The 22,483-nt window shown below is 36.2% G+C and overlaps 2 protein-coding genes across 3 annotated transcripts; both read right to left on the bottom strand.

Annotated features, from left to right (window-relative positions):
• Positions 1–4,462: 4,462 nt before the first annotated feature.
• On the bottom strand, positions 4,463–10,404 carry LOC104598714 (pectinesterase 2-like). 2 transcript variants are annotated; one of them, XM_088889352.1, is made up of 3 exons: positions 9,850–10,404; positions 9,412–9,780; positions 4,463–5,288 (listed from the first exon to the last, which is right to left on the bottom strand). In XM_088889352.1, exons 1-3 carry the CDS (start codon positions 10,274–10,276, stop codon positions 4,606–4,608), a joined length of 1,479 nt encoding a protein of 492 aa, XP_088745478.1. In that variant the 5' UTR covers positions 10,277–10,404; the 3' UTR covers positions 4,463–4,605. The 2 variants fall into 2 exon arrangements, with proteins under 2 accessions (XP_088745478.1, XP_010259196.1); XM_010260894.2 differs by having other exon boundaries at positions 9,412–10,398.
• A 10,057-nt stretch (positions 10,405–20,461) lies between these two features.
• Positions 20,462–22,483, bottom strand: LOC104598592 (pectinesterase 2-like). Its single transcript, XM_010260733.2, has 2 exons — positions 21,510–22,483; positions 20,462–21,382 (listed from the first exon to the last, which is right to left on the bottom strand). The coding sequence occupies exons 1-2, from the start codon at positions 22,402–22,404 to the stop codon at positions 20,691–20,693; spliced, it is 1,587 nt and encodes a 528-aa protein (XP_010259035.1). The 5' UTR covers positions 22,405–22,483; the 3' UTR covers positions 20,462–20,690.

The raw sequence follows: 22,483 nt of genomic DNA, 5'->3' as shown, positions 1-22,483 counted from the left end.
TAAATATTATCTTTTAAAGTTATTTTCTATAATTATTAATTGATATAAGTGAAATTAGTTATTCACAATATTGTGACTCATACGACTCGAAAACAGAACAATTCTGGCCATCGATTTTTGGGTCGATGGTTTGACCGTCCAGTTCAAATGGATGACCCATTCTAACAACAAAAATTATAGGAAAAAAATTACAAAGCCACTCTGGCCATTGGTTTTCGGGTTGACAGTTTGACTATTCAATTCGAATGGACAACCCATTTTGACAACAAAAATTATAGGCAAAAAATTGGGTGAGGTTCGTTAAGCAATATCATACGTGTTATGTCATTCGAGCATGTGACTCATACGACCCGAAAATGGAACCGTTTTGGCCATTGGTTTCCGGGTCGATGGATCGACCATCTAGTTTGAATGGATGGCTTGTTCTGATAACAAAAATTAAAAAATAAAAAAATGGCCACAAAACATTGAACAGATTGACGGTTTGATCGCCCAGGTGAATGGATCGTTGACCGATTCAACGGTTGTTGGCCAAGGACTAGGATTGGGGTAAAATGGAACCGGTTGCCTGGGTGGTTCCTTGGACGAAATGTCCAACCGTTTGGGTCAACGGCAGTTCGAAAGCCATGGTTTTTTATGCTTTTAGATTTTTATTATTCAAAGGTTTCTTCTATTGTGGGCTTTATTCAAGCGTGTGTGGTATGTTCCTTTTTTTTCATTTTTTGTTTTTTTTTTGTTTTGTGTTTGGTCTTCTTCTTCAAAGTCCTCCAAAACAGTCTAGGGTTTACCACCATTTTATTTCTTCCCTTTTGTTTTTCTTTGGGTTTTCTTGTGCAATGTTTTTTTTTACAAGACAATTTGCTTTTTCTCTTTGTTTGATTGCATTTATGTTTAGCTCCGTTTTAAAGAAAAACTTTGGACTCGATTTTCTGATTTTTTTCCTTGGTTTTTCTAGTTTGGTGGATTTATCACCAATTTTTTTCTGTGTTTAAGGTCACTTTGGATTTATCTTTCAAGGTTTTGGAATCCCTTCCAATGTCCACCCTTCTCATGATTATGATTGCAAAGTTATTTCATCTAATTATTGACATCTAGAAAAAATGACCCAGAAATGGAACCGTTCTGGCCATCAGTTTCTAGGTCAACGGTTCGACCATCCCGTTCGAACAAACGACCCGTTCTGACAAAAAATTAAAAAAATAATTAAAAATAAAAAATGGCCAAAAACCATTGAACGGGTCGACAATTTGACCACCTAGGTCAATGGGTCGTTGATTGATTCAACGATTTTTGGTGATGGACCAGGTTTGGGGTAAAACAGAACTAATTGCCTAGATGGTTCCCAGGCCAACAATCCTACAATCTGGGTCAACTAGGACTTCATTGGGACTTCTTGATGATTTCTTTATTAAGAAACCATTGTCTTTTTTAATGTAGGAAATAGCAATGTTACAATTTCAATCCAGCCCCAATGAAGCAGGGGCCCTCGGCTAGTTCCTACTTATCCTCGGAATTATCACTAATTCCTATTTATTTCCTTCATATTTTTACTCTCCCCCACTTTTTATCCATATCTCTCTAAAGAAAGTTTGAATTAAAAATTTTAAAAATATTTAAATATTCTAACGAAAATATATAATAACTTTAAAATATTTATTGAAAACATAAAAGAATAAATATAATAGATTTATTAATATTCAATTTATTAATAATTTTATATTTTTACAAAATTTATCATGAAATTATGTACTAACATTATAAATTATGATTTTCAGATTATTCAACTTAAATGTTATTAAAATAATAAAAATAAAAAATTAACAATAAAAATTAAAATGTTATTTAAATATTTAGCAACTAAATATCTTAAATAACAAAATACTAAAAATAGCTAAATAATTATATAACAAAGTAATTAATGTTATGTAATTACTTTAAAATAAATAAACTTCAAATAATGAAAATTTTTAAATATTTTATATATTATTTCAATATTTAAATAAATAACTATTTTAAATAATGAAATATTTAACATAACTGGATTTTAAATATTAAAATAAAGGAATTATGTAATACATTCAAAACATTTCTTAAAAGTAGAAAGATAATTATAACATAATATTCAAATTAATAATAATTTAAAAATGTACAAAATTAACAAAATAATTATGTAATAATAGTATAAATTCTAATTTTATGGATTATTAAATACAATAGATAATTAGTATTTTAAAATTTTAAATAATGATAATATTTAAATAACTAATTTCACTTATATCAATTAATAATTCTTGAAAAATAACTTTCAAAAAAATTATTAATTATTAATAATAATTTGAAAATCGTAAAATATATTTATCTATACTATAACTAATATTTATTGTATTTTTATTAATTATTTATTGTTTTTTTGATAAATGTATTTTCAATAATTAAGTATAAGTTATTTTTTATTTTTTATTTAATAGAAAATTTTCAATAATTATTGGAAATTAAACTACTGTTATTTAACTTTTTAAATTTAATTTATTGTACTTATTGTATTTTTATTATAATTTATTGATTAATATTCATTAGAGATTAAACTATTATTTGAAATTACACTATTTCTTTACTAATTTAATATAATTTTTAGTATTTATTATATTTTTGTAATTATTGTATGTATTGAATTTTTATTATTTATTTATTGAATTTTCATTATTGATATATTTTCAATAATTGTGTATTTTTTCTATAAATTTTCAATAATTATTGGAGATTATACTATTGTTATTTATTAGAGATTAGACTATTAACTTAACTGAAATTAAGAGTGTTCATGAGTTGGTTCGACTCAGTTATAGGTTGTTTGGCCAACCAAATTGACTTGGTCAGGTTGGGGAGTTGGTCACCCGAAACCAACTAACCATTAGTGAAAATCAACCAACTCGGGTTGTATCGGTTTATGTCAATTTTCGGTTTGTTGGTCAATTGAAAAGATTTAAACTAAAAAAAAAAACTATAATGGCATATTTTAAAAAACTAAATTTAAAATTTAAATTTATGATATAAAATATTTTAGACTAAGAAATTTGGGAATTTTCCTACTTCCCATATTAAAAATTATATTAAAAATATAAAATGTGTGTGTGTGGTCAAGTCAATCGATTTTGGTCGATTTACAAATTGCCAAAGTGAAACTGTTCCAACCTGCTTAGGTTGGAAAATTGGTGAAGTAATGCCGACCGGACTTAAATCAATTTGATGAACAACCCTAACTGAAATTAATTATCATTATTTTTGTATTATAAAAAAATTATTAAGAATAGTATATAAAATATAAGTAAGTATTAACTATTTAAAAAGTTAAAAATATAAAACAATTATATACTTTTATGTGTTTCTATTATTTAGCTTTCGCTTAGCAAATTTCATGCATCACATAAGTTTCCACTAGTTTATATGCTATGATTTGCAGGTTCAATCATTATATTGAGTGGATTTGCATTGAAAGATGTATTACATTATTCAAGAATTTGTTTTTTAATTCCTTGTACTTTTTTATATGTCAGTGGATATTGTATTTAAACAAATTGTTTTGAATATTATAATAATTAATAATTCAATTAATAGATTTTATTTTAAATTGCATTTTTATATAAATTGTTTTTATGTATCAATTGCCATGAGTTTTGTATTAAACAGATATTAAATTGATGAATGTTGGAACTAAAGTATAGGTACAAAAAATAATTAATTTGGTATAAAAATAAAAAAATGAAATATCAAAACGGGCGGTCATGCAAATGCCAACTTAGCCATAAACAAGACCTAAGGCGGTGGTCAAATAGGATATAAACTGGTGGTTCAGACCACCACCTAAGGCGACAGTCAAATAGGATCTAGGTGGTAGTTCAGCCCATCACCTAAAAACAAAAGCAAAGTTTTGATTGACCTAGGTGGGGGTCATAAAGGATCTAGTAGTTCAGACCGCCGCCTAAAAACGCAAAACCGCCACCTGTATTCACACTAAGCCGACGGCTCTGATATACTGCCACTTTATGATTGAACAGCTTCAGGCGATCTTTTCTGTTTAAGTCAGTGGTCTAGATCTAAGTCGACGATTAGATCGTTTTTCTTATAGTGAATGAAAACAAAATAATTTGCCACGTGTACTGATTTGGATTATTTCACTTAAATGAACCGTCTGATCTACTTGTGCTCCAACGTGTAGAGCGCTAGGATTTGCCAGAGAGGCATCGTTGCATTGGAAAGGATGATGACTTTGGTGGTGGTCCATGTGGCCGGCCATGCACTTACTACAAGATTTGACTTGACATCCCACACTACTGACATTAGTTCTGCTTGTTGATCAGCGTATATATGTGATCATCAATGATTGGTTTCTGTAATTTGCAGCGGTGTTTGGCACTGTTGCCGTTTGGGAGACGAAAAAAAAGAATACATTGAAACAAACATAAAGATTGTACTTGTCACATTTTATTACGAATCCTACTATGATTTTCCTTTCGAAGGCATTAGTTTTACTTATCTAACAACATCATGAAATTAAAGACACACTGGTAGTAATTTGTATATATACTGGTTTGTAAAGCGGCCGATTCATAGGCCGGAAGTGAAAGGCACACCGGTCACCGGTAACCATGAATCACCTGCTAGGAAATTCTCCACGGTGAAGGTAGATGCTTCGGATAAAGTGGTTATGATGTGATAACCACCCCACTTAACTCGGTTTGCCGTCGATGAACCAGGGCCGGTGTTCTGGTACTCTCCATAGTACAATTTATTAAGAGCAGAATTTTCATTCCATTCCAACCAACCGCCTGGATGGATCAAGCTATCAAGAAATGTCTTGAGGTAGACAGTTCGAGAATATTGCCTCCATGGCCTCCCAAGGTATGCCTTGACCGAGCTCTGTACTGGTTTTAGGTCTGAAGCTGCCATTACTCTAGAATTGTGTATCACAATACCACTGTTCTGGTTCGGGTCATTCCGACCCTGTGCCGTTACCGTGATTATGCTGTGCCTCCTAGCATAGATGTTGCACTTCTGGAAGACAACGGCTGCGTTACCAAATATAAAATCAACCGTGCCATATATATCACATTCCCTATAAAATTGCCTTTCAGAATGGACATAAAGAGTGTCTTGATATCCTTCAAAGCCACATCGGTAAAACACCGAGAGATCCGACCCGGAGCGTAGAGCCACTGCCTGCCCATTCTCCGGCCCAGCAGTGTTTTGGAATGTAATGTCACGAGCAATAAATCCATCTCCTGAAACCGCTGCATTTCCATAGGCGACCAGGAGAGAGGTGGATTATACTTCTACCATAACAGTTTATGTTGTACGTGCATGGTTTTAAAAACCGACCCAGAAACATAACCACATTGACAACTGTTTCTAGGGTCATATGGTCTGACCGTTCGATCAAAACTTTGGTCAAATAGTTTTTTATCTAAAACCATACTTGAAGCCATGACCGGCTCCCAGGTCAAACAATCCAACCATACGGTTTGATCCGGTTTTCAAAACCATATTGACAGGCAATGCCGCAATGGAGACTGTCTGTGCCGCTGTGCCGTGATACATTCTTTTCTTTGATTAAACTCATTCATTAGCTCTCCATCATAGGATCTGAATAAAAACCGATTATATGTATGAAATCTTTACTATACATTCATATAACATATAATAATAATAAGGGCAAATTTCTTAAACTATCCTTATGGTTTAGTTAATTGATTCAGTATACCCTATTGTTTGACTATTGATTGTCTAATGCTACTTCTACTGTTTCGAAAAATCATCATTATTGTTAAAATATTAACAGAAAGGCTGAAATGCCCGTGGGTCAAACTGAAAGCTCCTATGCTTCTTCTTCATCTTCTTCGGTTTATCTTCATCGCCCAGGTCTAGATCTAGGTTCCTTCATTTGAGATGAAGTGGGTACATATGGAGGAGCTTTGAACAGATGGAGAACAACACTAGCCTCTCTCTCTCTCTCTCTCTCTCTCTCTCTGTCCCCATCGTTCTCTCTTCCTATCGCTCCTATTTCATCACTACCGCTGCTGCAAGTTGCAGTGGCAGACCACTCCACATCTAGCATCTCTCTCTCTCTCTCTCTCTCTCTCTCTCTCTCTCTCCGTCCCCATCGTTCTCTCTTCCTATCGCCCCTATTTCATCACTGCCGCTACTGCAAGTTGCAGTGGCAGACCACTCCACATCTAGTCTCTCTCTCTCTCTCTCTCTCTCTCTCTCCGTTCCCTTAGTCCTCTCTCTCTCTCCGTTCCCTTAGTCCTCTCTCCCTCTCCCCCCTGTTTCATCACTGCCGCTATTGCAAAGCAGCGGACCCCTCCACATCCATCCGACCTCTCTCTCTCCGTCCCCTTCGTTCTCTCTCCCTCTTGCCCCTATTTCATCACCGCTGCCACAACAACGGCGAATACCACCACATTCGACCCCTCTCTCTCTCTCTTCGTCCCCTTTGTTCTCTCTCTCCATCTCTCCTCCCCCTTCATTCTCTCTCCCTCTCGCCCCTATTTCATCACCACTGTCACAACAACGACGGATCCCTCCACATCCTCTCTCTCTCTCTCTCTCCCCCCTTTGTTCTATCTCTCGTCTCTCCATCCCCTTCATTCTCTCTCTCTCTCTCGCCTATGTTTTTCATCACCACTATCGTAGTAGCAGTAGATCCCTCCACATCCAACCTCTCTCTCTATCTCTCCCCTTCGTTCTCTTTCCCTCTCGCCCCTGTTTTTCATCACCACTATCGCAGTAGCGGCGGATCCCTCCACATCTGACCTCTCTCTCTCTCTCTCTCTCCGTCTGCTTCGTTCTCTCCGTCCCCTTCGTTCTCTCTCCCTCTTACCATTGTTTCATCACCGCCGACCCCTCCACATCCATGCTTGAACCCTATAAAGGGGAGTTGTCTCTATAGGGAGCTCATCGTCTTTCCAAGGCCGATCGAATGCTTAGAAAATGTTGAAGCCATACGTCTACAATGCTGATAAGTCTGAAGCCACATATACTGCACCCATCCATGAATGGTCAATTTCCTCTATGGATGGACTAGAGATGCTCTCTCCAAAAACTAGAGTGGGGTTCAGGCAGTGTAGTTGGCATTGATCTTCGAAAGATTGTCGATGTCTCCTTCTCTTTCTCTCTCTCTCTCTCTCTCTCTCTCTCTCTCTCTCTCTCTTATCAATCAAAATCACTACCTCTGCTGCAACTTCCAATAGTGGTGATGATCTTCTTCCTCCACCCCCTTCCCCTCTTCATTCTCCCTCTCCACCTCCCCTGTATAAATTTCATCTTAGATTTGAGAGAGATACTCAGATCTCTCACCGCTAAAGCTTCCGTCTGTATAAATTATAGACCTCCATTCTTCTTTGTTTGGTGACAAAACTCCACCTGGTTACAATCGTCTTCAGGTCTCCAGTTATTGATGGGTATTTTTGTTTATTTTTACTTGATAAATCTATTTGGTTGCACTCATCTTCTATTTACAAGATATGAAAGTAGGAAACTATTTCATCACCATCTTCTCCCTCTCGCCCCTGTTTCATTACCGCCGACCCCTCCACATCCATCTTGAACCCAATAGAATGGATCTATCTCTATAGGGAGCCGTCTCTAGTGAGATTGAGGCTCAAAAAGAACCAACGAAAAGAGGGTTAGCTCATTTTGTCATCAAGACAGATTTTCTCTTCACCACAAAGTGGAGCTTCTAAGTTTTCATTGGCAGATTGGCAAGAGGTGTTGGTGGCTCTCTTGAAGAAGATGGTGAAGCAGGAGAAAAAGGAGGGAGAGGGAGAGGGATTAAGGGTAAAATTGGGTTTTAAAAAAATTATATGTCACATGTGACAAAATATTAACAGATACTAATAATAAGGATAGAACTAGTCAATTGTCAAAAGCAATAGGAATAGCATTAGACAATAGTCAAACAATAAGGGTATATTTAATCAATTAGCTAAACCATAAGGATAGTTTAAGAAATTTGCCCTAATAATAATTGAGGATGATGGAACTAAATATGTATCTCCATGACATGATTCCAAGTTAGAGTGTTGATCATCCACTTTATATCCAACCCATTTTAATCTTTTTCTTTTAGTTGGTTCTACCCAAATAAGCATGGCTATAATTGTGAATTAGGGGTTTAGAGAAGTCCTTTACATATCAAAGTATCGTGTAGAATAAGAACCAATCCTAAGCTTGGCTAAATGAACTTGAGAGGAGAGCCTGAACACATGGATTAGTTCAAGAGCCTAAGCCAGGCAGAGTAGTTATATATATTGGTTAATGAAGAGGAGTAGACTTTGGCCACCTTTACAACCTCCAAGTGGATCCAGAATTAAAATCAACTCAACCATATGGTAAAGTTGTCCACCATAGAACCAAACTGACTGAACCGATTAGGTCGGTTCTGGTTATGTTATATTTTGTCCAAATCGATTAAGACCCAAACCCATTATATAATAACATATAGAGTTCTCATTTTTTTTTGTAATTTTTGTTATATTTTGTAAGTTTAAATTTACATTATATAAGATAATGTTAGTTAAAAATATATGTTTCATCGACATATAATCAGTTTACTATTTAATTGTCATATTTATTAATGTTATATTATCAAAAAGTACTGATATGTATCGGACTTTATTGTATCAGGGACTTCCCAATACACCTGAGGGTCTAAACCGGTTAAGAGGATGAAACGCTACCGATACATTCAGATAAATCTCTACCGGCGCATTAGATGTATCAATACTTTAAGCAAGAACCATGGTTATAACCATAGGTAATTATAAATGTCAGGCAGACCCGATTATCCTATGTTAATAATCGGTTTGGTTTTGGATGTGTCTTTCGGGACAGGCCACTGTCCAAAACCAGAACCCATCCATTGGCAGCTCTACAATCTAGTTGTATAGATCCAATTATCCAAAAGCATGGAAAGTATCATCAAACCTCATTTTATAAAAGGATGGTCATGTGGAACTTGGGTTCCAATTTTCAAACCAAACTCAACATGAATTTAATCAGGCTGAAACTTGAATCGGCATGGAAAAAGGCATGTTCTAGTTAAGTCAAAGATGAAGCCTCTCTCTCTCTCTCGAATTCACATCTGCGCATCACAGCATATCCCAACCGTGTATCGGGAGATATTCCCAATGCATGCTGAGACGTCCTCTGTGAGGCGCAGATGTCATCTCTCTCCTCTCTCTCTCTCTAGTTGGTGGTGCGTTGAACAATAAATACTAGGAAGAAACTGTAACAACTACATTTAATAGTAATACTAACTACTAACATTTTCTTAAGCATTGACTCTGAATAAAGTTAGGAAATTTGTCAAAGTCAAATATAACAAGGCAGCAAGCTAAGGATGTCTGAACTTACCAACGGTAGCAGAGCTAAAGGTAGTAGAGCCTCCCCTGACGCTCTTGCTTCCGGTGATTATAGTCTTTCCCATGCCATCACCAATAAGCATGATATTTTTCAGCTTCTTTCCTATCTGCACATTCTCTCTGTAAGTCCCTGCCTTCACATAAATCAACAATCTGCCTCTCCTCTTTTGCTTTGCTGCTGCATTCATTGCCTCATTAACTGTCTCGAAGTCCCCCGTCCCATCTTGTGCAACCACAACATCTGCCTCTGAAGTCGGCCGAGAAGCTGTCTGCAAGAGCTTCTGATCGTCGGCTTTCACCCAGCTAGGCCGCCATGATCCATCTTCGTATGTTGCTGGTTCACCAGTTGGAAGCTTACTAACTGCGAGAGTATTGCTAATTAACTCAGAGACGTTGTTGGGCATAAGAGGCAAAATGTAGTCTGTAATACCGAGTTCAACGAATCCAGTGCGGCATGTCTCGAGGTTTGTGAGAGCCGTGCTAAGCCATGTCATGTAATCATCGTAGTTGGAGTTGATGGTATCATTGAGTCGAATTATGGTGTTGTCGTAGAGCTCAAGGCAGTCAGCCCACGCCACCTTCTCCCGCTCATTCCGGCACTTTGGTCCAAGCAACATGGCGTTGCTTGTGGCCATGAGAGCTTGCTCCAGAGCGATACGCACAGCCAACTTTTTGAAATCGGACCTAGACTTGACACCAGAAGAGTGATGTTTGTGATTCATGAAGTATTCGCAATGTTGCGGGTACGGTGTCTGCCTGCACCATAATTTTATGTTGGGAGGAATGTAACTGGAGAATACTACTGGTGACAGAAACAGATGAACTAATATTATCAGGAGATGATTTCGGATCGCCATTGCCGGATAACGATTGTTTGGGTTCTTCTCTCTTTCTTTGGGTGTCTAAACTTTAAACGGCTATGTTTTGTTCTTAGGTTGGTTTGATATCCATGCTCCAACTGAGCTGCTCTTTATATAAAGGAGGTATGGAGGATAATAATAATAAGTTACAGTAGTAGTCATGAAGAAGCTGACACCAATCTAGTGGACTTCCAATCTAGTGCTATCAATATGTAATGTAACCGTAGCGTAGTGGACTTCCAATCTAGTGCTATCAATGGGATGAATCATGAATCTGGTGATAAATAAATGTGCAGAACCAGTTCCAAACCTAACAGAATCAGCATTTAGAATTGACCCAATTATTAATCAGGATCGGGTTTGACCCAATCAGTTTCCTGTTACAATTTACAGCTCTAATTTGACAATAAACATGCAAATTAATTTGTTAAGTTGATATATTTGGACATTATATTATGAGAAAATCAGCACTAAACTAGGTAATATGCTGATATGCATGATATTATAATAATCGGCTCGGAAGTCAAAACCCAGAACCGAAACAGTTATAATTGAGGTAAGCAGCAGTGATGCATTGGTTCTGTTTGGTTCTATCGGGTCTACCCGACCCATGGACAGTCTTATTCCTATCCTAGTAGATAGATAAGTGAGAAACGCTAGTCACATGGTTGGTCAAACCGTCGTATATACAAAACGGTGTTCTTTGAAATTTAGAAGCTGTGTTTCTACTTTCTAATACATCATGTGGAGCTCAGTAGCTCAGTTTTAAAGGCAACGTATGCAAAAACGGGTGAACCGATCGACTCGTGGAGTTAAAGTTAAAGCCACCGTTTTCGTTCACATACAATGAAAACAAAATAATTTGCCACGTGTACTGATTTAGGTAAACTCACTTAAATGAACCGTCTGATCTGTGTGTCATGCATATTCACTGTCTTCAGCTTTTTGTGCAATTGAGTCGAACACTTGTCTGATACCTTCTTGTGCTCCAACGTGTAGAGGGCTAGGATTTGCCAGAGAGGCATTCGTTGGATTTGAAAGGATGATGACTTTGGTGGTGGTCCATGCGGCTGGCACTGGCTACAAGATTTGACTTGACATCCCACAGTTCTGGTTGCTGATCAACGTATATATTTGATTTCTGCAAGAATAATTTGCGTGTGTTAAATTCTTAACATTTAGGAACTTGGTTTTTAACTCCAATGCAAGATAGCCCAACTTGTCAATTGTAGGTTGCAGAACCTTAAGGGTGTTTGGTATAGCATCGCCACGTAAGTGTCAATCTTTTTATTTTATTAAATCAAAATCATTGTAAAGAATTGTAGGGATTATGGAAAATATAAATTTTTAATAAATTAGTAATTAGGCACGTGTTTATACGTGAGCATTTTTTTATATTAATTATTTAAATTTTAGATATATCATATTTAAGAAAGAAATTTAAAATTAATAAAAATAATAATATAATTAAAAATAAACTTTAATGTTTGTAGTAAATGCAGCACGTGCATTGCATGTGAAAATTTTAAAGTATAATCATAATTAGTTGGAACCCTTGCATGCGATGCACATGATTTTTTAATCGAATTGTAAATAAGAGTTAATGGGCTTTTAAAGAGCCCAAGATACTTTTAAAAACCTTACCACAAAATTTCATTACAGATATCCCCCATTTAACCTTTCATCACACTAAGATTTTAATTTGGGTTATTTCATTGGCCAAGATATTCATTTCTTAAATGCCCTTGATTATACTATTATGGACCAATCAAACCCCACCAAATGATCCAAGTGGCCAATACCTCTAGAAACCCTATTGTCACTTTGTCAGCACCTAATTTTTGTTCAATTCATTGTCGAAACCCCAATTTACCATGAACACCCGATCAGATCGTTCTGATCCTTTCGAAGTACCTAAAATTCCCCGAACATCATCATCAAACCTAGGACCTTCTAAAATATCTAGCCCTGAAATTTTAACCCAAGATTCCCCTCTGTTTATTCTTTTATCAAACCAATATTCCCTTTTGAACCCTCTCATTAGCCTGAAGCACCCATAACCCAAATTTCCTTGATCCTAACATCTTTGAATCAATTAGACCATACAATTGAACCCTAGACACACCAAAATTATCTACCCATAAATTTTTAACCTAAAATTCCCCCATCTACCCAATCATCAAATAAATATTTCATTTCGAATGCTCTCGTTGACCTAAATTTTTGTGATTTTGGCCCTCCAAAATCAATCAGATGTTTCCATCAGATCCTAGACACCCTAAAAATTCTACCCACAAAAATTTCAGCCCAAAATACCTTTGTTTGCCCTTCCATTACACCAAGATTTCGTTTCAAAGCTTCGCATTGACTAGATGAAGTCCTTTCCAAATTTGTCTGATCTCGGCATAATTGGGCCAATATGACCCTACCAATCAACCCATAATTCTCAAAAATACCACCCTACTAAATTTCAACAAAAAAATTCCTCATTTTCCCGTCCATCGAACAAAGATTCTATTTCAAAGTTAATAAACTAACTAAATCACTACCCCTCTAGATCTACCTAATCCGAGCCTATTTAGGCCAATCTAACTCCACCAATCGATTCAAGATGCCTAAAAACCCAACTTGTAAAATTTTTGCCCTCCATATAAAAGATTCTATTTTAGCCAATCTCATTGGTCCGTACATGCAAAACCACTATATATACTCAAATCTGTCTCCACCCTTCATCTTTTTAACCCAAAATACCCATCATTATATTAGAATTTTGTTTTGGTCTCCCTAGACCAGAATTTACTAAAATACCCCCTGAGCTTAACAAAATTACCCAAATACCTAAAATAAATAAATACCATAATTAATTATATTATTTTTAATGATATTTTTTGTTATTAATAACAATATTTATTTAATTAATAAATAGTATTTATGAAAATACTATTAATTAATTAATGGTATTTTGAGATAATTAATTAGTAATTCATTAATTAACAATATTTTTATTAATTATGGCATTTAATTAAATAAATATTGTTAAAAAATGTATTGCTAATACATTTAATTAATTAAATAATTAAGGAAATATCATAAAATAATGTTAATTAATAATAATAATTAATTAAATAACTTAAATATTTCATTATGAGAGAAGGGGAAAGGAGTGATGAGGTGGCTTCATGAGGGACAAAGAAAGGCTAAAATGAAGAGTGTTTGAAAGTTCTCGTTTGGGGTAAGGGAGAGAGCTTAGGCCATGATTTAGTTATGAATTTTTTTATATCTAAAATATTTAAAATTAGTTATTTACAATATTATTCATCTATTTAAATAATATCACTATTTAGTTATTTCAATATTACTTATTTATTGAATTTCATAATCCATAAAATTATAAGTTATACTATTATTACATAATTTTGTTATTAATTTTGTAAGCTATAAAATTATTATTAATACAAATATTATAAATCTATTATAATGATTTTCTACTTTTATTAAAAATTTTAAGTTTATTACATAATTTCATTATTTTAACTATTTGAAATTTTGTTATTTAGTTATTTCGTTATTTTGAACCTGGACCATTTTCTAGTTATGCCCAAGACCTTGGAGATTGGTGGGCAAAACTGGAAAATTATACATAACCCCTAGACTTGATTATGATACTATGCTAGGTGTTGGATTGTGTTGTTTTTGATATGCCAATTAGTGAGATCCATTGAGGGTCAAAACCAGGGTATGTTGGGGCAATTTGAGAATTCATCTGAGTGGGTGATCAAAGTGATAGGATCGGCCCCTTTGTCGGACAAAGTGAATGATAGGGCTTACACTCTCTCTGATGGAAACCTAAACTGCGGTAGTGGATTTCAACTGTACTTGAGATTTGGTTTTGTGTGTGTGCGCGTGTGTGTTTATGTGTATATGATGTTCTATGAAAAATATTTACAAAAGATTTTAACTCCCGAAATCCATCCGAGTAGTGAGTGTAACACTGTACCTTGCAGCTAGGGGAAAGGTCATTCCCTATCGGGTAGTGTTGTGATCATTATGGGCTGAGAGATTAAATGTAAGAGACCATTACATGGTTGGTTACCTGATGGGCTTAATCTTACTTAAGTCCATTATCCTTGGGTCTTCATAGGATGGTTGAATTCAATGATCATTTAAGTGCAAATGTTGGGCCCATATTGAGCCCATAGTGACGTGCTCAGGGGCTTATTGCATTTAGCAGTGAATTCGACCAAGCCTTTTCACAGAGGTTGGGCTGAACCCATGTGGACTTAAATGAGGTCATTATGGGGTCCCACGCCATACAAATCAGGCCTAAGTTAGCCATGCAACATCTTGAATCGTGAGTCTTTGAAGGAAATGGGCCTAAGGCTCATAATTAATAAGATTAAGTAAGTTGTTACATGACAACTTAAGTTGTCACATGACAGGTCAAATCTGGGTTTGGGTATGGAACACCCATCCTCTTCAGAGGATAAGTCTTATCTCTTGATAGAGTCTATATCCAAATTAGATTTGGATAATCTCCTAATTTGATTGGGAGAGTGCTCCATAAGGAGATAAAAGAAAAATATGATGAACTAGACTAACCCACTCTTTCTTGTTCTCTCTTCTTCTCTTTTATCTTCTAAGAAACCCTATCACGACCTATCTAAGCTTTTAAGGACTGATAGAGATCACGACCTATCTAGGCTTTCAAGGACTGATAGAGATCAGTTTTCTTTTGATTTTTGCAAGAAAAATTCAGAGGAACTTCAGGCTCACCTTCCCTAGTTCGATCCAAGCAGTTGGGTTGTAGTTTTGCTGAAAACTGTGTTGCTAAATCAATTTCACCTACACACTGCGCTATATTCAATGGAGGCTGGTTTTATGACTGATTTGGGTGTGAACTTCCACCTTGGGGCCTGCATTTGTGGTATCCGTATCAGGTATAAATCTTTCTCTTTGATTGGTTTCAAAATCTAGTCTGGTTTAGTGCAAGACCGATCCTAAAAAATGCAATTTTTCAAAACATAGGGAATTCGATTCCTAGAAGAATTAAGAAATTTTTGAAATTTTGCCCAGCCATCTAGCATGGTTCGGCCATCAATATGATGGATCCTAACCCTTTCAACGGATCATTCATAAAGCTTGATGGCCTCCAAAAGAATCTGACCTTCTTGGGGATTAACCCTAGTGAAGAAGAAATTATCATCTGAAAAGAAAAGGTGAGAAATTACAAGGCAAAATCTGTTTAGTTTGATTCTAGAAAATTTTTTCTGCAAAACAAGATTGTTTATGTGAGCATATAAAACTTCAAAGTTCTGGCCATATTTTTTTCCCCGGGGTTCCATTGATTAGGATTTGATATGACACTGTAGTGACACAATCCGTAACCCATTTTATCCATTTGCTTCCAAAACCTAGTTTTCCTATTATTTTTTCCAAAAAAGCCCATTACACTCTATCATAAGCCTTGCTTATGTCCAATTTCAGAGCCATCCAAGCTTTTTTTTTTTTCCTTTGAGATTTTTCATAAAGTCAATTTCTTCTTGAGCCACTAAAATGTTATTTTGGATTAGTCTTCCTGTAGTGAAAGCAGTTTGATTTTCACTTATGATTTTGTTGAGCAAATGTTTGACTCTGTTAAGCAGGACTTTTGCTATAATTTTATAAATTGTATTGCAAAGACTGGTGGGCCTGAAATGGCTAGCATTGGTTGGGTTTTTGGTTTTTAGAATTAGGGCAATGTAGGTCTGATTAAAGTCACTTAGAAATCTGTTTCCAGTGAAGAAATCCTTGATAGCATTGATATGGTTTCTGTCCACCACATTCCAGAATTTTTGAAAAAATAGGTTTTGAAAGCCATCAGGACCAAGAGCTTTTAGAGGAGCCATTTGAAACAGGGTTGTTTTGATTTCTTCATCTTCTATGTCTCTCTCTAACCAATTCCTGTCTTCCTTTGAAAATTTTTCCTTCAAATTACTAAGAATTTCTTCACTTCCTTGGGGGTTTGAAGATTTGAAAATTTCTCCAAAATTCTAATAAATAGTTTCTTCTGTTTGCTCCTCAGTATCTACCTAGATTCTAGGTTCCTTTTCCAATTGAAGAATTATGTTTCTACTTCTTATCATTGTTTAGGCATAAAAAAAAAACTGTGTTTTTATCCCCACATTGGAGCCAATTTATCATTGATTTTTGGGCCCACATCTGCTCATCTCTTTTTAACCAAACTCCTAGATTTGCCTCAAGTCTATTCAGATTTTCCTTGTCCTTAAGGTCTTTCTTGTTTAGTTCTATCTTTATTCCCAACTTGAGCCTACCAATGTTTCTTCTCACATTTCCAAAGATTTCTTTATTCCAAACTTTTAAGTTTTTCTTAAGATTGACAATTTTTTTCTAAAATTGATCTTGAATTGGTCCTGATTGAGGTTTAGACCAATTCGTCTCCATTGTCTCTTGAAAATCCTCATGATCCAACCACATTACTTCCATTCTGAATGGTCTCCTCCTCCACTTACCAATTCTTTCATTACTGACCAAAATCGGTAAATGATCTGACCCAAGGGATATCAAAACCTTAACTATAGCTTCTACAAAGAGATCTTTCCACCGTTGATTACACAAAGCTCTGACTAGTTTGCTGTTATGTTTCTACTACCTTCCCTTTTATTTGACCAAGTGTAATTGCAGTCATGGATATGAATCTCCATCAAACCACAATCATTTAGCAGATTTTTATTTGCCCTTACATAAGCTAGACTACAAGGCCTTCCCCCTACTTTTTTTTGAGGATCAAAGACTAAATTTAGATCTCCGCAGCACATCCAGAGACCCTTATCTAACTCTACCAACTCCCTCCACTTTGGAACAAAAGCTTTTCTCTGCTGCCTTTTGGGTTCTCCATAAATGAAGGAACAATACACCAGACTTGTCCCCCAGCCTCTTTTAAACTTGCATGGATAAAATTTTGGTCAGCAATCAAGATCTTGCTTATTATATCATCTTTCCAGAAAAGAGCTAAACCACCCTTAAGATCCTCTGCATCATAGCCCCAACAATTCCAATTTTTGAGAAAAGTTTTTTTCCTTTTTACAACCTAGCAAAGAATGCTTAGTTTCCATAAGAAAAATGCTACCTAGATTTGTGTTTTTTTGGATCTCTTTAAGAGCTTGAATCGTCAAGGTATATCCAATTCCCTGGAAATTCCAACTTAAAATTTTCATTTTGACCCCTGGGGCTTAATGCCGGACAGGACTCTTAACCCATTTATAAGGGACAAGAGCATTTGTGAGTTCTTTCAACAAGTTAGCTTGACACTCTTCTACTCCGCAATCAATTAATCTTTTAGAATATTTCTTTTGTTTTAGTTTAACCAATGAAACATTCATACAAAAAGAAAACTTTCATTCCTATTCTCAATCCCATTCTTCTTTTTTTGATCAATAACCTTGACTAGAGAAAACTTCTTAAAATTATTCAAAATTTTCTTAATCTTCAACTCTTGTAGGTGATATGTTGTGAGTTCTAAAAAACCACTAAAACCAACAAAAACTTTTTATTTTAGTTTCCTTAGTTTTTTCCTCAGTATAGAGTCCTTTTCCGTTGTTTCAAATACAAAGCTTTTCCTTTTTTTTTCTTTGTTTTTTCCAACTAAGAGATTTGAACTTTCCGTAGCTAATAGCTGTGAAATTGCACAAAAAACTAAGTCTATGATGGGTAGTGCAAGTTGGAATTGAACATCGTGAATTAAAACCCTGATTTATAGAACATGCCTCCTCCTGGATTGCACTGGATGAGTGTTCAGAAATTTGTTGGAGTTGGAAGTTGGTCATTGTTCCTTCAAACTGCACTCCTTGCATCTGTGAATCATTGCTCATATCCTCTTCAATCGGTTCAAAATCCACCTCTGTATTCCTGTTGCTACGGTTCAAAATCTCCAAATTGACCGGACCTAAAACTTTATACAAATGCCGGAATTGGCGTTAAGTTTTGGAGAGAGAGGCCTATCAGGTTTTTATCCAGACCCGTATCCTGAATTTTTCCTTTTTTTTTCTCGAAGAGAAAATCCATTGCCACATCACCCAAGTCATCATCACCATCACTGCTTTTCCTTTTTTTTTTTTTTTGCGCTAAGAAAATCTTGCGCTGATCCTCCCAAAGTATGAGGTCTTTATAATTTACCCTAAATTAAATGAGCCAAGTTTTGGGTTTCAAAGAATAAAAAATCTTCATATGACATTCAAAACTTCTGATAGTACATGTACTCTTGTGAACCTTCTCATGTACTATATGGACACAAATACCCTCATACTTCTTAAAGCGAGAAAATTTTCTCAAGACAAATTTATGATGCCAGAAAGACATGATACTAAAAGTTTGAAATTTGGATTAAATCTGGACGGTTCAACCGTTTGACCCAAGAAACAGTAATATCTTTGGGTCTGATTTTCGAGTGGATTGCTCTTTTGAAAAAAAAAAAAAAAGTTGAAGTAATCAAAAAACTGCTGAACCAGACAGTCAAATCACTAAACCACTTGACCTGGTAGCGGTTTAATAAAATGTTATTTTATTTTTAAGAGAGCATTAGAGAGGAGATCGAGAAATGGGGCAGGGATTGAAATGGGATCTCAGATTTGAGATCACTGAGATGTGTATATGTGTGTGTGTGAGAGAGATTGAAGAGAAACTAAGAGATTAGTGAGATTTGAGATCAAATCTACAGTCATCGCTGCTGTATGTCACTGCCACCATCATCATCACTGGTGAACTACCTCTCTTCCTTTGAGAGAGAGAGAGATCATCCTTTTCACCCTAATAGGTCAAATAGATCAAATCACCTGAATAGTTCAACCTAGATGGTTGAACCACTGACCCAGAAACTAATAGTCAAAGCGGTTTTTTCTGATTCAATTTTTAAAATCTTGCCGAAAGGGATTTGATCAATCAAAACCTTCCATGAATTTTGATTAAAATCCACCAGATTCGTTACCACTTATATAACCCCAGTTGATTGGGTAAACTTGTTATGGTATCATGTCTTTCCTCATCATAGTCGAACCCTAACTTAGAACGGATTAAAAAATTAAAATAGATATCATAATAAAAGAGAATCTTAATATTAATTTCAAATTACATATTTTCAAAGGTAAAACTAATATTTTCTTGTTGAAGAATAAATTAAAAGAAACTTCGGCAAATAACTATTTCTGTCTTAATTTTGTCTATTTTATTCTGTCACTAAAATTCCCTCTCGTTTTTGGATCAAAGCGCAGGGCGTGAGATACAAGTAATTACCCAATTGAACTGACAGTGTAGAAAAACTTTGAACTTGCCCCACAAATTGAACGCACAGGATCTTTTTTTTTTTTTTTTTTTTTCTTTTATTAAGCTATAGCCATGCACATATATTGTAGTGTAAGAGTTCATTACACTTTGATAGTTTGATTTGGATGTAGGCCTACCTAACCTGAAAAACGTTAAAACATGGACTCTTTTTACTTCTCAAATTCTACACGTCTTAGAAGAACAGAAAATGACAATGTAGGGTAGTCATTTGGTGGGTGTTTGGTATGGATGTGTTTGCGTTTTTTGCGTTTTTGCTTTAAAAATCGGGAAAAAAACGTTGCAGGCACGAAGTATATAATTAGGTGTCATTAGGCACCACTAGACTAAACCAAAACACACAAATGAAAACATCATTTTGGTGTTTCCTCTAAAAATGAGTTTCACACAAGAAAAAATATAAAATTTTTGTATTTTATGAGCCTACCAAACAAGACGTAGATATTGTGACACTATCATTGAAACAGAATCACAAAGAGACACATAACACCACCATACTAAATGCTCACTTGGATTCCAAAAGATGAAGGATGCGTGGAATTCAAATATAGACCCCTCCCATCCATGATCCAAATTCCAGAAAGCCATACATCATCTTTTATCTTGGGCCACATGGCATGATGGGTATGGCAATTGGCAAAGTCTGGGCTCTTAAAAGTCAAAAATGTCCAAAGTTGAATAGATTCTAGAATTCCACATTGGCTGGATGGTTTCATCAAAATTAATTTTCAACCTAGCCAGAGAAGGTGACCTCCAAATTTATGCATTATTCTTTTTCCAGAGTGAAGATAGTGATCACGGCTACTTAATTAGATGGAGGTCTTGATTAATTATTGACAAGAAATTCAGTGTAATGAAATGATTTTCAAGAATTTATTAATGTTTGTTAAGAACAAATCAAATATGAAATATCCCTTAACATGACAGTTTCACCGTCTTATTGGCCTCTTACAAATACTGAAAGGAAGCAAATTAAAGAAGAACATTACAATTGAACACCAAAAATAAAAATAAAAAATAAGTGGGATATAGAAGATTGATTAGTGGGCTTGTTACATATGTATAGAATTGAAGAAGATCAGAGGCCGGAGTTGAATGGCACTCCTGTTGCCGGCAACCAGGAACCGCCGGATATAAAGTTGCCTACTGTGAAGCGTGAAGCTTCGGATGGATTGGTTATGACACGATAGCCGCGCCACTTTACTCTCCTTGCAGTGGATGAAGCTGGTCCGAAGTTCCTATACTCTCCATAATACAACGTATTTAGAGCAAAGTTACCACTCCATTCCATCCATCCGGCGGGATCCACCAACGTGTCAAGGTAAGTTTGGAGATAGACGGTTCGAGAATACTCCTTCCATGGTCGTCCAAGGAATGTCTTGAATGAGCTCTGCACTGGCTTCAGGTCTGAGGAAGCCATGACTCTACAATTATGGATTGAGATTCCAGTGTTCTGGTTGGGGTCGGTCCGGCCTTGTGCCGTTACCACATTCGATTGCCCGTCCATGGGTCTCCTTGGGAGGATCATGCAGTTTTGGAGAACTACAGCTGCATTTCCAAAGATGAAGTCCACTGTTCCATAGATATAGCATTCTCTGTAGAACTGTCGTTGAGAGTGGACATATAGGGTATCCTGATATCCCTCAAAGCCACAGCGGTAGAAGACAGAAAGATCAGAGCCTGATCGGAGTGCCACTGCTTGGTGGTTTTGTGGGCCAGCCGTGTTGCGAAATGTGATCCCCATTGCGATGAATCCTTCACCAGTGACAGCTGATATATAGTCGTAGGTAAAATTAATTAATTAAAGACATGTTCGATCATGAAGTCAGGTCATAGAGAAAGAATTTAAGTAATTAATCAAAGGTCTAGATAGATAAATTAATTTAAGCCCTCTTACCAACAGTTGCAGAGTTGAAGGTGGTGAAACCTCCTCCCACGCTCCTACTACCAGTGATAATCGTGCTTCGCATGCCATCGCCTACAAGCATGATATTCTTCATGCCATTTCCAATCTCAAGATTCTCCCTGTAAACACCTGCCTTCACATGAATGATAAACCTACCGCTTCCTTTCCTTTGCTTCGACACCGCATCGAGAGCAGCTTTAATGGTGCGAAAGTTTCCTGACCCATCTTGTGCGACCACCATGTTTGCCCGTGAAGCCGGAGATGACGATTGCAGGAGCTTCCGGTCACCGGGTGACACCCAACTTGGGAACCTGCCGTCTGTATAATTTTGATTCTGGGATATAGCCTTGTTAATTGCCAATGTGTTGCTGATTAGCTTGGAGACATTGTTCGACATGAGAGGCAGCATGAAGTCCGAGACCCCAAGCTCAATGAAGCCGGCTCTGCAGGTCTGAAGGTTGGTAAGGGCTGTGCTAAGCCATGTCTGTGCATCAAAATCGGTGCACTTGATGGAGGGGTCGAGAGTGCGATTGAGTTGGAGAACTGTATCCTGGTAAAGCTTCAAACAGTCGGCCCATGCAGCTTTCTCTCGCTCGTTACGACATTTGGGCTCGAGCCACTTGGTGTGACTCTCCGCGCGGAGAGCTCGGTCCATGGCAACCTGCAGCGCCATCTTTCGAAACTCTGACTTTGTTCTGGTAACATAAGTGTGAGGATCATGGTTGATGAAAGACTTGCAAGCATCGGGATATGGGGTCTTGCCGCACCACCAATTTACACCGCCGGGAACATCAAAGGATGCAGCAGGAGACAGAAGAAAAGAGAACTGTACTACAAATATCAGAAATACATTAATTATAAGCGGCATAACCATCATAGTGGCCATAATTAATCAAGCTGCCTTGAAGAGAAGAACCAGTACTGTGGTTTATGCAAGTATTGATGGATAAGTAAGCTATGTCTTG

Source organism: Nelumbo nucifera, chromosome 6 (assembly GCF_055504915.1).
Source record: "Nelumbo nucifera cultivar China Antique chromosome 6, China Antique-T2T, whole genome shotgun sequence".
NCBI lineage: Eukaryota > Viridiplantae > Streptophyta > Magnoliopsida > Proteales > Nelumbonaceae > Nelumbo > Nelumbo nucifera.
Note: the sequence above shows the minus strand (reverse complement) of the source record. Positions and strands in the feature narration are given on the sequence as shown.